The sequence below is a fragment of the Streptopelia decaocto genome (genome assembly GCF_964273445.1).
Source record: "Streptopelia decaocto genome assembly, chromosome: 6".
Classification (NCBI taxonomy): Eukaryota; Metazoa; Chordata; class Aves; order Columbiformes; family Columbidae; genus Streptopelia; species Streptopelia decaocto.
The window spans coordinates 63372038-63389315 of record NC_138660.1 but is presented as its reverse complement, the minus strand read 5'-3'; the positions used below and the strand labels follow the sequence as shown (position 1 = coordinate 63389315).

Sequence of the window (17278 nt, the reverse complement as noted above, 5' to 3'; positions counted from 1 at the left end):
AGGATGATTTCCTGCAAATGTAAGTAAATATGAACCAGGAAAGACTTGCAGTGTAAAAAAAAAAGACAGAGGCAAGTGATGAATGTGGCAATAACAGCGAGTCTCTTTCTGTAATTGTTTGTCTGTCGATGGCGTGTGTCCAGTACAAACCAGATGGTATTTGAAATGCCGAACAATTTAAGCTACAGGCTGAAGAAGTCTCAGCTTTCCCATTAAAAACAAAGCAAAGCAAAATTATTTTACTTACTGATCTCACTGATGTTGTTTGAGAGCTGCAGAAATAAACAGTGCAGACACTTGGGGTATCGTCATGAAAATATGAAATGATGCAAGACAATTATGCTGTTATGTGAAGAGGTATGTGGTTATGTTGGACTATATGGACTTGGTTGGTGAATGAGAGATGCTGAAAGTTGAAATACACCCACTGCATGGACAGTATCAGTTTTAAGTAGAAGTTATTGAGAAAGTTGTGAAATCAGAGAGCACAGAATAATCCAGTGTTTTGAGTATTGGTCAAAGATGTGGAAAATTTGAATTCATGTGTTTCTTCTGCTCCAGTTGAGAAATCTCAACGAGGTTACAACATTCTGGGGACCATTTTCAGAAAACAAAACCAATTTTCTTCTTCGTATTCCATTTCTGTTCAGAAAGGAAAAAGTAAGCTGTAGCAAAACACTTAATGAAGAACAGGAATAGGAAACCTAGAGAAAATCTCAATAATAAAGACAGATTAAGAAAAGCATAAACCTCTGTAAGTGATGAAAGGGGTCATTCAAAAGTCTGCCTACGTTTTTCAGAAATCTTTTTTGCTTTTATTGAGATCTGTTGGGAAATCTACTTCTCTAGAAGATAAGAGAAAGTTGGTAAAATATACAGTCTCTGTGGAATTACTATGGCACAGGGACTAACTGAAACTAATGAAAACAAAAAAAGATGCAAAAGTGCTCAGAAAAATCAAATTTTGGTGGTAAATACTGTTTTAGAAGTGATATTAAATGGGAAGTCAGAAGGAAAAAAAAAAACAACCCTATTAGTAGTGTATGGCTGGTGGACTAAGAAGACTGAGGTGCCATTGTGAAGGCGCATCAAGAAAAAATGCATTTAGTTAACATTTGGATTTCTTTCTTCAGATATAAAAAGACACTAATTATATGATTTGTAGTTTGTGTTCAGAAAGGGAGGGGATTTCCTGTGAACTAAAAGTCGCTCTATGAACCGGCTGTGCAGGAGCAGAATTGGCCCAATAGGCCAAGTGTGAATTCCATTCCCTCGATGGTTCTGACAGCAAAGCTCGCTGCACGCTGCCCAAAAACTACAGGTTAAACTGTGCAACAGGAGAGAGGATGTTCGGTACAGCAATTAGTCATCAAATAATGGAACGCCTCTGAAAAAGAAGCTGAATGATGAACGAAATGCTGCGCCTGACTCAATCTACTTGTTGAACCAGTTAAAATCCTGGCAGTGCGTGGACAGGATTGCAATACTCTGATATTTTGTGGATGTAAAATTTAAACTTTGAATAATTCATGGAGAACAAAGGATTTTTGGAAACCCAGAATGTCTCAGACTTTAGGTATTAAAAAAAAGAAAAGGTTCCGGAGTTTAGGCACCAAAGTCTATGGACTTTGTTCAGAAACCGTGGCAATTTCTATATGAGCTTTCCTGGGGACTGAGTGGCTTCACTTAGAGCTCCAAGCGATAATCTTTCAGGTAATAGTTGTTTGTGTCTGCATACCGGTAAATATTCCAGGGAAACAATGCAAGCAGTGATGAGGCTTTGGAACTCTTATGGAGCTCCACAAATGTTCCTCTTGTTTGTCTTTCTACACATAAAGGTTCCTCAATGACAGTTAATAAAGTGAATATGTGTCTATTTGTAGACATGGAAATACATTTATTGAATCTATAGAGATACACGTAAGACCTTATTTTTTCAACTCATTTAAATTAAGAAAAACGTATTTTCTTACTCATCAATTAAAGCTTTTCAGCGAACATTGTAGGTCTTGAAGAAGTGCACAAAAATGTTATAGCAAATGTAGTTCTTGATTTTTTTTTTTTTATTATTAATTTTGTTTCTTTCCCCATTTACTGCCTATTTCTGTTACCTAACTGATTGTCTCTGATCCTGGGTTATACTTACAATGTTACTTTGACTATGCAGGTATGTTTACACTAATACCATTTCTGTTATTTATTTGTCTTTCATATCTATTTTTACTGCTGATTCTATAGCTACTTTGTAGGCAGTGAGAGGGGAGAAACTTTTAAAACTAATATTCGTGTTCCAAGGCACACGTTGGGAGCAAGGAGCCCCACAACTTTTTTTGGAGAATAAATGGGAAAAGCACTTCTGTTTAGCTGTTAAATAAAGTCCTTTAAATTTATTTGGATATTGGTGCACAGGCCAGGAGGTTTGCTTGGTATTTTTCTTGTGATAAAGGAGAATTACCTTCAAGCAAACCTGATACAAGTGAAGTTGAGGACTAAGATTCCAAAGAACAGATCTGAAAATTAGGCAGTATGTTTGCAACGAAAAATGGGGCAAATATTTTTACATTGTGATCTCAGCTTCAATACCTTTCTTTTTATGTGTAAAAAGGGTAAAACCAGAGAAAGGAAATCAGAGAAAGTAATGTGTATGGCAGAAAATGAGTCAGGACTAAAAAAGCACTTGAAAGTGGTATTTTTTTTTTTAAATAAAAACTCGAAACAAAGACCACCAGTAGGCAGAGATAACAAAAGATGGGGGAAAGATCCCGCAAACAGCATGTTGAATTTTTTTTTTTTTGCTTAAAAGCATCCACGGGACAATAGCAGAGAGAAAGGGAAACATCACTTTTCAAGTATTTGTTGTACATAGTTAAGAAGAGGCTGAGACTGTTCTTCGTGGTGTGGGCGTCTCTTTTTTTAATCATCTCTAGCATGAGAAAAAGCAAAAAGCTTCTGTGAGAAAGAGCAAGAATAGAAGTTACATTTAAAATACTTCCCTCCAACTCCATTGTTTACTTATACTCTCTATAATTGAGACGTAAAGGTCAAAGAGAAGGAAAAAAAGAATTTTCCTCCATTCTTTTAAAATTGAACCAAATTTTAATAGCACAAGAATGAAACAACATTTTTTTTACATAGCAAGATGGAAAGCAGGGATAGAAAGTCATTCTAGCTACTGATCTTCTTGGATTTAGAAGGACATCAACAAATTCTTGTGTAGAATGGGCAAGTCAACTACCACAAATTGACAGTAAAACAAACACCATTGGTTTTAATCTCTGGTTTTAGTCAGAGAACAAATGCAGGTTTCACCAGGGAGAGGTTCTGACGTTCTTTTCTTTCTTTTTAAGCAAAACTAACAAAGTAAAAATGGGTAGTTTGGCACAATGTTGGATCCCTACAGGCTTTGTACTAAAATATTATGCGTGTTCAGACCGTGTACCCCTGCGGAGCATTTGTGCAGCAAATGGACAGCCCTCAAAAAGGCATCTAATGTACCTAACTCCATCTTTCTCCAATAAAACACAAAAAGACAATACAAATTCTTCTGTGTACTATAGCAACTCCAGTCCTTAACTTGCAATTCAGGTCTTTGGCTTGGAAATAAGAAAAAATATTCAGTTTGCCTTAGGGCTATAAGCACCAGCATTTGTTTAGTTGCAGCTCTGAAAGCCCAGGTTGATCCCAGCTGCAGTTAATCATCAAGGTAAATTAATTTAAATTGTTTTAAAGTTTGTTTTTCGCAGCTGAGCTTGCAACTCTATTGCCATGCTTCAGTGTGCTGTGCAAACACCCCTGCTTTGGGCTATCCCAGGTGTTTCTACATAGGGCTGCTTGGAAATGAAAATGGATGTCAATGGATGGCACTCGCTGAAGTGACTTTTCGACTTAGTGGACTTTTCCAGTTCTCAAGATTGAATTTAGTTGTCTAAATTTTGCCTAATTTCACTCTACATGCCTTACATGCTCTAGATGTAGACTCAGCACTTGCGGAGTCATAGGAGGTAGTGGACAGACAAAAAATTAAATGTTTGCAAAATGCTTTTAAAGCAAAATATCTGTCGACGCCATTGATTGCTTTGCTTTGGAAGGAAATAAAGAGACACTGAGGTATAAGAAACTGAAGATTAAAAATATGAATGTATGATGACTAAAATCCCATCCTGCTCCTGTGGAAGCTGATTAAGGTTAATAGGAGTTGAACAGGGATGAAAGCCAAGCAATGCTAAGAGAAGGAACACAATTATGGTATTTTTAGGTCCTAACCCAGAAATATACAGCACAAAGGGAAACTGTTGAGATTAATAGGATAACATTGTCAGTGCAGCGGTCTGTAAATGAAATCTGTAAGTGTATATGCCCTAAATGTCCTTAGGAATATATTCAGGTAAAATACATCTTCTGCAGTTATCAGATATATACCTTCTTTCATTATTGTAGACTTAAACAAAGAAACAAAACCCAACCATCCAAACAAGAGCAGTGGTACCCCAACAATATCTGTTATGTGACATCACTTTCCTGGAAAATTTCCACTTTTTCTTTAAACTGAACAATAAATGTCCCTACTCAAAAGACACTTAAATTGCAGCACTTATTCAGAGCTGCAAGTCAACCTATTCATTTGATAGATACTGCTCATTCTCAGCCCAAATTACTGAACACTGATTCACTAGTAGTGTTAAAATGTTAAATGGTTAAAATGGATTGTTTGTTTTTAATATAATAAAAGAATAATTAATTTGATGTCATTAATGTCACCATTGTTCTTGAAGGGCAGGATTCTTTGCCTATGCATTTAAAGCTCAGTATAGACTTGAAAATACCAAGTTTATACCAGAAAATGCATGCATACCAAAATGGCCTAGGTCTGTATTGTTGAAAGTAAATCAGTGGGAAGGATAATATTCCTCTACTCAACACTTCATAAAGGATTTGCTATGTTTTTTTAATCATCATGAAATTACAAAGACAATTGTATGCTTTCCTTGTCTAAGTGTGAAGGATTTGTTTATAGATCTGTTCAAGAACTTTAGGTTGTTTGCTAAATATAGACCCAGTGTTAAATAATGTTTATTTCTATATTGAATCTTACTGTAACTATTGAGTCACAATATATTAAGGACAAAACAGTAAAAGGGTTCTGAACAAAAATTCCACATTGAATCTGATGGAGTAATAAGTTCTAAACTGTAGAAAATTATATATAACACCAGTATAACGTTCATCATTACTACTAATTAAATGTTTCCTGTAAGTAATACAGGATTTCTTACCAGCTGTTCTAATTTTGTCATATTTCTCTATTTTGGTGGTATTTTTCTATATTTCTTTCTAAGAAAGTAAGGCCATGGATTTATTGTCAGAGATGGAAACTTTACTTTGATATCCACTAAAACTTATATTGCTTTTTGTTTGGAATTGATAGCATTCCAAGTCAGTTTATAGTTACAGGCTAATATGGAACCAAACAGGACCATCAGTGTCTATATAATACAAAACCTTGTGCTTTTTACCTTTCTGAAGCAGTGTGTACTCTAACAAACCTGATTAAATCTTTTATAGTGTTAAATTTTGTACTTAGAACAATTAAAATTGGTTCTCAATCATTTCAGTGCGTGACTGCATAAGAAGAAACATGTCACAATTTATTTTAATTAGCTGTAGTTTACATTAATGTGTCTGTGTACAAAATAAAAATGAATAACTTTGATTGCAAAGTACCTAGCTCAGTTTAAAAATGCATGAGATGTATTTCTAAGTTACTGCAGTAAAGTTGAATTAAACATATAAGTTAATATTTAAAATGAATAAGTAATGCAGATGTAATAACATTTTCTTTTTTAAAAAAAGCTCAAATACTTGTGAAGTGTTGGCTCCCTAAGCTAAATTTTCATGGGGTTATAGAATATAGTTACGCATTTTAATGGTGAATTTCTACCCCAAAATCATAAATAACACATGATTTTAGTAGATGAGGTTAGCATCGGAAAAGCTTTAATATATTGCAGACAAGCTGAAAATTTCATTTTTTTGCTCTTTAAAATCAGAAGACAAGGTATCAGTGTATGTTGTAATCCTTTTTTGTTTATAAAACGCCTGTGTCTTACGTTATGAATCTCATCAAACCCTGTGAACTTTCCGGTTCTCCTGATGCAAACATGAACTGAGTTAATTCTGTCTCAACCCATAGTCATTTCTGAGGTTCTCTGTAGGTGCTACAGAAGGATTCCCATCAGAATGTCCAGAGCTTGCTCCAGATAAGATCCAGTAAATAACTCCTTTATTCCCTTATTTTAATAGAATTTCTGCAGCCTAATGAAGAGCCAACTGGAAAATAATAGATGGATGATGTGTGTGAATATAGTCAAATGCATTTTTATAATGTCTAATAGAGTGAATGTGCTGCAGAGATTCAGATCTCATTTTCTGTGTTCTATCCAGCTCCTTCTATTACACCACTTTATTTTTCTATAAAGAACTTACACGTGCATTTTTCCACTGACATTTATACACTTTGGATATGTAAGTACCTATAACATAAGTGTTGATGTGTTACGATATTGCTGGTATTAGAAACTTTAATTGTGGAAGTAATTAACACTTCTTTTGTTCACCTAATTTATCATTTTTCTCAAACTGAGAGTCTATTAGCAGCCCATTTTGTATTGCGTGTAGACATCGAGTCATTACAACAGTTGACACAAGACAGCCTTGAGATGTGTGACACTAATTAAAGTAAAAATCTCCAAATTAAAAATAGGCTCCTTATAACTAATGAGGAATGGCCATCTACATGAGACAATATTCATGTTTTACTTCATTGATTGTGAAGTATTGCTATACTGTGTTATAGTAAATCACCAAAAAAAAACCATTAGCAAAGCTTTTCTCTCTCTGCAAGTACAAAGAATATTAATTATTTTTGCTTCCTGAAAACCAAGAGCTTTTTTTCCCCTCTTCCTGTAGTATTCATTGACAAATGTTTGCAAATCCATTCTCCAAAAATAACCACGGAATATACATTTGCAAGCGTTTTGCTTGTGTATAAGTACATATAAGGATCTTCCTTTTTATTTTGATTTTGATACATCCTACAATGAAGAGATTAATAAAACTGTGTTTTAGCTTTATAATTTTTAGGGACTGTAGCAAAGAACATAAATTCTCTTGTTGTCTATATGGTAAGTTTTGTTGCACAAGTTGAAGCTGCGGTCAATGAGCACATATATAAAAATACTACAAGTCACTGATGCGTAACTATATTATTCCGGGCAGTTGTGATGGAAGATTATAACGGTGAGAATTGTTTTATTGTTGTTTTTAATCAAACACCACTAGCACATTGATTTTGTTTTTTCAAGATAAGAGAGAGACTTGATTTTTGAGAAAAGTTCATGATACGTGTGTCCTCTTGTGGGATCTTCATTCTTCTTGCTTCCAAACACGAATCTGTTTTCTCTACAGCTACATGTTTTATTAGTATTTTCTGACTGCAAAGAGGGGGATTTTGGTCGTTCGTATGAGATAATGCATTTTTTTCTGTACTATATAATTTGCAAGGTTACGTTTCTCCATTTATGACAAACTCGAACCAAAACTCTAAGGGTGAAATTTAGGAATATTTAAGAAAAATCAGAGGTTTGAAAACTATGTGAGATCCATTTCCAATAATTATATTCACAACTCCAGGGTATTACAGAATGGGGAATGGGAAGTGTGATTTACCATACTAACACACTAGTAGCTTATATATGTTCTTTTTAAGACATTATATATATGTATGCATGTATTATAGAGTCTGTTAAAAAAAAGGAGAGTTATTAAATCTGAGACAGTGGAAGTCAGATTATTTGTGCAGAAAAGATGAGATGGTAGCATCTAATGAAGCAGTGAGAGAATAGCGGATTTTAATTTAAGCAATAGGCAAAAAGATATTTACCTTACCTTTAGTAAGGATCACAATTTTTTAATGTGATCTATAGGGATGGAAATGTCATAGAAATGTGTCATATGCAGAGTACACTCTTTTGCCTTCTTGCATAAAGATACAGCCTTGCTGATGGTATCAGTAAAGACATTTTCACTGACATCTGAAAAAAATCACATTAAAACATATCTATCTTTTGGACTTTAGGTCCCTGTCAGTTCCTCTATAAAGTGCAGTTTTGTATCTGCATTAACCCTCTGCCCTAAACTAATTTTCCTTTTGATACAGTGTGGCAGTCTTTAAGCACTATATATTTATTAATTGATTTATTACTTCAATCTTCTGACACAGTGCATGAATTATTTGGAAAGAATATTGGAACACCCCAGGAAACTCTACTCTTGTTTCTTCTCCTCTTTTCTTTGCGTCTGCCATCATTTGTACTTTGCTCTTTTTCTGTAACTAAAGAGGCTGCAGGAAAGTTGGTGGGCACATAAAATTTGGGTTTTCCTTTGTGTCCATTGATGTCTTGGACCACCCTTGTTTAACAACAACAACAACAAATACATATATATACATATACATATATATACACACACAAAATCACATTGTCATGCTGTTCAATCCAGAAATGGTTAAATTTAGATCCGTTCAGTGAAAAATTATTCCAGTCTTGTAGAACTTTGGGTGAATTATAAAATTTGAGGTAATTTTTGGATGCAAAATGTCCAACTGCATTTAGGAATCTAGGTCGATTTTGCTGTTATGAGCTGATTTTACTCTCATTAGCCTGATTACCGTAAGCTTTTACAACTTTAGTAAGTAGATTTATGTTGCATAAACCCCACTTTTAGTCCAGGTCCCCATCCTGGCTGCTCTTGGGCTGATCACCCCAAGATCTGTGTCCTCACCCCAGCCTGTCTGTGCCCAGGGGGTTTTATTTTTGGATAATGATCCAAAACTGAGCTGTTTTAGAAAGGTTTCTTCTTTTTTTCCCTACCTTTTTTTTTCTCATTGTCAGCCTTTGTGCAACCATCAGCATAGTTTTTGTGCTGCTCTCCAGTGGCACCAGCTACATTACAATAGAAGAGATGAGTCCTGCGGCTCCGTTAATTATTTACATCTGTGTTGTGAAGATGAGCAAGTGTCTGACACACAGAAAGCAGCGATCGGGAAAAAGATCGCCAAAGGGAGGGTGTTTGCTCAACCAGAGTTCTCATGATGGTAGTATGCAAACAACTTTCATGCTTTTAAACAAAAAGAAGTATTTAAACAGTCAAAGTTATTGTATAATATTAGATTTGGGCTGTCTGCTGTTTGCTTTTCTCTAGTACTTATAGAAAACACGTGAAGAGGAACAGGCAGGCACCTGTGGAACATCAGACACCAGTTTCCATATGCTCTGGTTTGCACCTGTGAGTTAATTTGGATATAGCGCTAGTGCCAATGCTAAAAACCTGGCACAGCAGCATAGAAATTGGAGTTTGTGTGACACTGTGAGGCCTGTTAAGCTGTACAGAGAGGTAACCTTGTGAACCATTTTGTCTGCAGTAACAGACAAAATTGGAAACCATCCTTCCAAAGTAAATTTCAGTTTTCTTAATTTTTATTATTTTTAATTTTTATTTTTTAAGTTTCATTATGAGTTTTTGAGTTACTAAATTTACATATTGGCAGTCTAAGCACCGACTTAGATCAATGCAAATACTTGGTTGGATTTGAGGAACTTTGGCTTGGAAAGCTGTGTTTCTTCTCCCTGTGCAAAGCCCAGTGAACCAAAGGCTGTTCTAGGAAATGCAGGTAGATACCCCAGGGCTGATATTGTCTGCACTCCTCTGTTTATGAAAAGAGAGGAGAGATGAGACACCAGACTCGTCAGGGCTGTGAATCAGCGCAGATGGCTGATTTTTCAAACTGGTGACTCAAAGCCATATTTTGATTTCTAAAGTTCTTCATTCTCTCTTTTGTTTCTGGTTTTTTTTTTCAGTATTGCATTCTTTAGCTCATCTCTTACATTTGCTCCTAAGTCACAAGGCCATACTTGAAGTATATTCCTTCATTCACATGCTCACAGACCTACTGGCTGCCATTAGTTTTATTTTCTCTAATGAAATAATATTTTGGTGACAATAAGCTGTGTCTGCATGGTCAGAGATTACAGCTTTTATTGTGCTGGGAACAGCACAATATCTCACCTGCTTTCTTCTTTATTTTCAGTTGACCATGTCCTACCATGTTTATTATTCCGCTTCTTTCATGGGCAGGTGAATCCCTGATTTAATTGAAGGTGACTTCAAACTTACGTTCATTATCATTCCATGTGGTGGAATAAAGCGTATGACTATAAGTAGCAACGAATAAGGGATTACTTAAGACACATAAATCCTCATTAAATATGAAATCCTTTCTTTGCATATATATAAGATACCAAAGAGTAAAGATTTTAGGCAATTTCCATAAATCTACCCAATGATTAAAAGTCCTACTATTAAAAGTGTGCATCTAGTCTGTGTGAAAAAATAGTTTTAAAGCAATTATGATACCATGAGATACCACGTGTGCCTAGTTTACACTTTATATTAACCTGTAACTACAGAAATGAATATGTGGTATCCAACCTCATGGAAGTTTTCAAAGATTTAACATCAAAAGTATTAATCATAGAAGTATAATCTCTTTTTTTCCCATTAATCTCTCGTTTTCCCACAGAAACAATCTATTCTAATGACCATAATTTAGCCCTAAAACTTAAATATCTTTATGGTACAGTATTACTCTGCTTGGCAGGGTCAGAAACATTAAGATGTTGTGATTTCAAGTTTTATAAAAGATGAGCACTTTTAAAATCCCTGGTTATTGTCGATGAAATGGACAAAAAGTAAATTTCAAAAAACATATGTGAGTATGACTTCTCACACTTCAAAAACTGTATCAGCTATTTTATGTTGCCTTGACTGCATGTGGCAGGTTGTTTCTTGTTGCCAGGAGCTATGTTAAAGAATAAATATTAAGTTCTTAAATCAATTCTGCAATCTTAAATATCCTATGCTGTGCTCTGAGTCCACAGTGATGCTACGGGGCAGGGGGGGTTAATGGGGAGAAACAGGTCTCACAATCTTATATGTGATTTTGACAAGCCAGATACTGTATTGTACCGCAGTGGAATATTTTCATTTAAGCACATATTTATCCAGAGATATCCTAAAAGTTACATGGATTATTCTTTTTTAAACCATGGGCTATTTTGTCTTAGTTACAGTCATTAATGAATTTCATTGATAATATGACAGAGAAGACCTGGGTAGTTGCTATACCAAACTTCTCTAGAGGAATTTGTGCTGCAGTCAGAACAGTAATACTTGTTTTTTGACAACACTGTTACTTGCATCAAAATTGCTGATTTTGGGTTAGATTCCATCCACTGCACTCTTGGTGCTTTTGTACCGGGTACAAAAAGGTACCAAATAACTTTTGCAGGTTTCTCACCCACGCTGAATTCAAAGTCCATTGAACCAGTGGAATGAGGGTTTGTTCAGGAAAACCACTCGCTGTGGACAAGGTTGGGCACTTGGGAGAACAGACTTGATCTCTGAATCATTGAAGTACAACACAAATGTGAATTTTGAAGGCATTTCAGAGTTTGGTATAATTGTTTCTTGTGCCTGGGGACAGCACAGGATTAGGGCTGCTGGAAAATCGCTTGTCTTTGAGTAAATGGGATGCAGTGATGTAAAAGGGATGGTCCACGTTTCGCTGCCAAGTCTCTTATTTAAAAGTGCAAGCTACTGCCTAACTACTTACCTGAGATGTTGAAAGAAAAACACTTTGCAAAAACATAGCTGAGAAAGACAAAGGTGAAAAATGAACTCAGAAGTAGCAGCTTTGGAGCTTTTTTCGTAACAGTCATCAAATATGAGCATCTAAATGAATTTGCAAGAAGTAGGGGGGTGTGTTTTGCTGTACTTGAGTAACTTTTTGTGTACCTTGGATTTATAGCATGTCTTCTTTTGTCTGGCTATCTCCACAATCTTTGCAAATATTTTTATTTGTACTTTGTAACTGCTTAGTAAACTTAGCACACAAAGTTGTATCTTAATTTACATTGAATTAAGAGGAGTGTTTCTAGAAGAAGAAAACATACATAATGAAATAACATTGATCCATAATTCTTGCTAATAAAGACTTATATATTGCTTATGATAACAAAAACTAATGGAAATAATCAGCTTGTGGAGTCTCAGTTGCATTCTGTAGTTAGAAATTTAGTATGGTATGAGCCTGAAGTGAGACAGGTACCATTTTGATTTAGTACAAATTTAAGACAGGTAACGTTTCGAAAGAGCATGGTAAAATGTCACTGCTAATTCTGAAAGTGGCCTTTAGTACTTTCTCATGACGTTCCTTTAGTGGGAAACCAGAGGTTGTCTCTTCATTGTCTCTTGCTGGAGGATATCATGAGGAATCTCTTTCCTCTTCTCAACCTCCACTCAAGTAAGGGCACTTTGGTTGAAGGGAGTTGAGCTGGATTCACTACAAACTGCATGGGTATTGCTAAAACACGGTGCAGTTTTCTTCCATGCTTTCTCACATGTTGGGAAAGTCCAGTGAGTCTTGGCAGACACAGTGTGACCAAATCAGAAATGGCTGTCCTGGTCAATTCAAAAACCAAAGAAATCTTCTGTCCTCCTGGTTTCAGCCTGCCTGCTCCTGGGCACAGCCTGTCTTCTGGAGGATTTGGGGAGAGAATCATGGAACCATTGTGGTTGGAAGAGACCCTGAAGATCATACAGTCCAACCATAACCTGAGTCTAGCACTAAACCATGTCCCTAAGAGCCTAAGGAGCAGTGACCCATCCCTGTGGCCCTGCTTGTCCGTCCCAGGGCTGCCTCTGACCTTGGTACCCTCACCTGATCCTGACCCTCACCCATGGGTGGACATCAAGGCTCATCCCCATGGAGATGCCTGATGTCTTAGGCCAGGCCACCCATGTGGGATGCCATCCCCAGGGGTTTCCCCCATGGCCCTTGCTCAGCTTTTTCTTTTTTTTTTTTTTTTCCATTTCTCATTTATCCATCTGTTAGAGGTGCTTATCCCCAGGAGATGCATAGAGACTCAGTTTCCTGAGCCAGCGTCTCTCGAGCCGCACAGTGCTGCATGAGCGACGCTGCTCCCGTCCTCTTCACCTGCCAAGCAGTGTCCTGGTGTGAGTGTTTGAAACATCAAGGTGGTGTATTACCATAATTGCAAACAGCAGTTTTGACTATTTTTCCACCAACTGGCAAGGCTAGGAATTATTGTATCTTTTGAAGGGAAGAAAAGACACCACCCGTCTTCTATGTTCTTAGCATTCTTACGCTAAAGTAAAATACACTGAGATTATTTTGAAAAGGAGGACTTTTAGAGTCCTTTTCCCAAAGTTCACTTGGTAGTGCTGCCAGAAGTGTCTCTCTGTTAAAGGGAGAAGGAGGAGGAATAAACAAGATAAAAAGCTCTTCATCTTTATTTGCATTAGACATTTCAGAAAGTGCAGCAGCTGGGTAGGATTCAGTGGGAAAAGCGTGTTCTGCTTCAAAGGCATCATGATATGCAGCTTCATTTAGCTTAATTTTTTTATTTGATGAAGGAGGTAGGAACTGTGAGCGGGGAGTCTGTCTCACACATGCTGTCTTGTTCCACTGACATTGGATGATTGAGACCTGTAACCCTTTAGAATCATTTTGCAGCCAAAATAGGTCACAAGTCCTATAAAATAGGGCTTTTGTGGTCTGAAGTTCTCTTCAATTTCAAGTCAAGTTGACTTCCAAAGCATCACGCTAGTAAGGAAACAGAAAATATATATGAGTTTGTCTTAACCGTGTGAATAAGTTAATTGCTTCTAATCATAACCCTTTTGTTTTCACAAGTGGTGCACAAAATTTCTCTTGGAAACAAAACAAAGTCATTAATATTTCTTGGAGAGTACTTCAGTTTTCCCTCATACACGGTTCCCAATCAAAGGCATCTAATTTATGAAGCTCCCCCACTAGTATTTTAAGTTAGATAACAAGTTTAAAATTGAAGGATGTTTGTGTCCTGAAGCAGTCTTGGAATTTAAAAGCAAGAAGCATCAAATCAAAATTAAATCCCCAAATATTTAGACAGGAGCATATCAGACTAGTGCTATTGAGGTTGTAGATGTTAATCAAGAGATTCAATCTTTTTGCTCATTGAATTTAGAAGGTGTATATATACATGCTTATATATTTTTAGTCACAGAGCTCCATTTTCTGCTTGGCAAGTTGTGAATGCTGAAAGCTCTCTAGCAATCTTGGATTTATATGTAAGTAATGCAAGCACTGTCATTTACATGCTTCACAGATGTAAGGGGCTTTTTCAATGTATGTCCTCTAATTTAGAAGAAAAATGCTTTTACTCTTCACACTCTATTCAGAGTTGCCCTAATGCAACGAATAAGCAAACTATAAATGGCAAGTCAGAAACTTAGCTCGGTTTTGTTAAATGTTAGGTGCTTTCAAGTTCTGATGCAACTGAAGTTGGAATCAAATAAATCCTCTCAGTTTTATATGCCCTACCTGACCCTGAGTGCTTGGCTGTCCTAAGCTGCTTTATTTACATTCCTCTTTGGAAGCTCTTCAGAGTTAAACCTGTCCTGGAGGAACACTTGGCACTCCCAGAGCTTTGTGTGCATAGGACACTTCATGGGATGAAGTGTCTTACACCCCCCCCCCCCCCCCCCCAAAAAAAAAAAAAAAAAAAAAAGAGTAAAATGTCAGAATCTCAAGCAAAAAACAATACAAAACAACCCCCCACCCAGTGGTCATGCTGTGTGGGAAGGACATGGAGCCCTATTGCCCCCACTTCTGGTTTTCTTACATGGTGCAGTAACATCTACAGGAGGTTACACTTCTCTGATTCCTATTAGAATCATATAATTGTTTTAGTTAGAAAAGACCTTTAGGACCATTGAGTCCAACTGTTAACATGATACTGTCAAGTCGACCTCTAAACCATGTCTTTAAGAACCATTGTATTCAAATCCTAGTATCTAGGATAAGTTTTAACTATCTCTCAACTTCCTCTTGTTAATTTCCTTACATATTTTGCTGGAAAATACAGGAAAAATGTGTTCTTCGTGAAGTGTTTGAGTACCTTTACAAAGAGTTGTTTCTTTTCTTTGAGTTCAAAGGGTATTTAGATCCCGCATCCTTAGCTTAGGAAATAAGTTTTCTTGAAAAACTGTATGTACCGTATCATCATAATAAAAAATGTGTTGTGTTTTTTTTTCTTATCCTGGAAGCACGTAAATTGTTTGAGACAGAATACATTTATCGCCATATCCATTGCCGTTTTATCCCCCATAGCACCAGTGTGCTATGTGTCTGTTATTCGGTGATACATCAAAGATATATTTGGTGTCGCTCCATTGGTGCCAGGTGAGAAGCTGGAAGGGTCAGAGGTGGGACAAATACCTTCTACAGGCAGATGCATTGTGAACTGCCGAGAATTAGTAATTGTTGTGCCCATTCTGAGAGGTGGACAGTTCCCTGACATGTATAATAACAAGGCAGTGCAAATTTGTAATTGAAGTTTTATGGTCAGGACAAGTTTTCTAAGTTAGCCGTTAGCACAGCTTGCTAAGTAAAAATACTATATGTATTTGTTTAAAAGAGCCTTCCTGTGCTCTGTCCTGCTGACTTCAAGAGACAAGATGTTCCAAAGTGGAGATTTTCCCACTTATAAGGGAGCTACTGGTTGTGATTTCTCTCCTTTGGCTTGGATTAGTGCCTTGAAGAAGGTGAAAGCAAATCTCACGTGAGCATAGTATGTCCTGGGGTGCGTCTCCCTTGAGGACTCTTAAAAGCTGTAAGAGTTTAGCACAGACTCAGGCTCCAGTATATGCAAACAAGGAGCTTCATGTACTGTCCATAAATTATCATTCATCCTCTAAATGAACTAAGCCCTTCAGACCTCTAAATGTTCTTTGCAGTGCATTAAAAATCTCTAAGTCTTTATCATGTGTATTTTTTTTTTTTAATCTTTTATTGGTTAGAACTTTCTCTAAGAGATAAACAAAAGAGATCCTCAAAAACCCCTAAACTTCCTCAAAAGTCCCTGTACGTGACACTTCAGAGATAAGGGGCCACAGAACGATTGCAGCTAGGCTGGTACCCTAAAGGGAACAATCACAGCATCCTTGTCCTCTCCCTCCCATCCTGTACTGCACAGTTTCAGAGGCAGATTCCTGGGCTGGAGGAACAGTTTATCTGATCTTATGCAGCCATACGTATGTAATATTTATATGTAATCTCATAAATATCTAGAATTATCTACATAGCACAACACTGAATGTAATATTGGTACTTGTTACTCTCAATATGGTATTCACAAGACAATTGAAAATCTTATGATAGTTTTTAATGTTTGCAAAGCTTAATTTTAACATCTGTAAAACACCTGTATTTTGGGGAAATAATCCTCTCTGCCCCATTGGTTTCCTTTTTATTGCACTAATAATTTCTTGATGATTTTAATTCTTCTAAATGCAGTGACAATGCACTGAAAATCTGCAAAATGGACTAATACATGGAGTGTCGCCCTTAGCTTTGAAATGGAAATGCAATGTAGAACTTCCTTTGCCTTGTTGTAGATAGAAAAATACCTATAAGAAATTTTCTGTGTGTTTTTTTTAGGTCCTGAGGAAGTAGATGTCAAGTGCGCCCCAAATTACGTTAACTGCATCGGTACAAACAAGTGCATTCACTTGTCCCAGCTCTGCAATGGTGTTTATGACTGTTCTGATGGGTACGATGAAGGAGTTCATTGCCGGGGTAAGTCAATTTGCTGAGGAAAAAATGCTTTAACCTGAAGTCTTTGTCATGTATATTTAGTTCAAAAAAACTGGGACTTTCTTTATCTTGGGAATACATATAAAACAAAAGTGGATTGATAGAGGCATATTTTTATGTGTGTTTCAAGTTCATTTTAAAAATGTTTTGTGTGAAGTGAATAGAAGTAAAAAGCCCATACAGGTCTTTGGACTTTAACAATTGCTAACCTTGTATGATGGAAATGGTCGTACCAAAAGATGAGGAAGCCCGTTCTTAGGGAGCAAAGATTGGGCAGCAGTGTCTAACAGAATATATTTTTTTTTCCTTATATCTTCTGTTTAAACAAAAAAGCCAAAGAATACCACTGAAAAATACATCAGATTTGCTATGAGCATTATTTTGCATTTGGGATTTGCATTTGTGGGGATTTTATTCTAATAATTTACTCTTCAAGAGTGTAGTTACCACATTCTGGCGATGAGAAATCTTAGGCAGGAATTGGTGGTGGTGAAGGTTTTTAAT

At 36.5% G+C, this 17278-nt stretch overlaps 1 protein-coding gene across 1 annotated transcript in view; it reads left to right on the top strand.

Moving 5' to 3' along the window:
* The window catches only part of LRP1B (LDL receptor related protein 1B), a 683918-nt gene that overhangs the window by 247174 nt on the left and 419466 nt on the right, over positions 1-17278 (top strand). The window contains exon 3 of the mRNA XM_082055474.1: positions 16619-16756. Coding sequence (XP_081911600.1) covers positions 16619-16756 — 138 coding nt within the window. The remainder of the gene's footprint in view (positions 1-16618; positions 16757-17278) is intronic.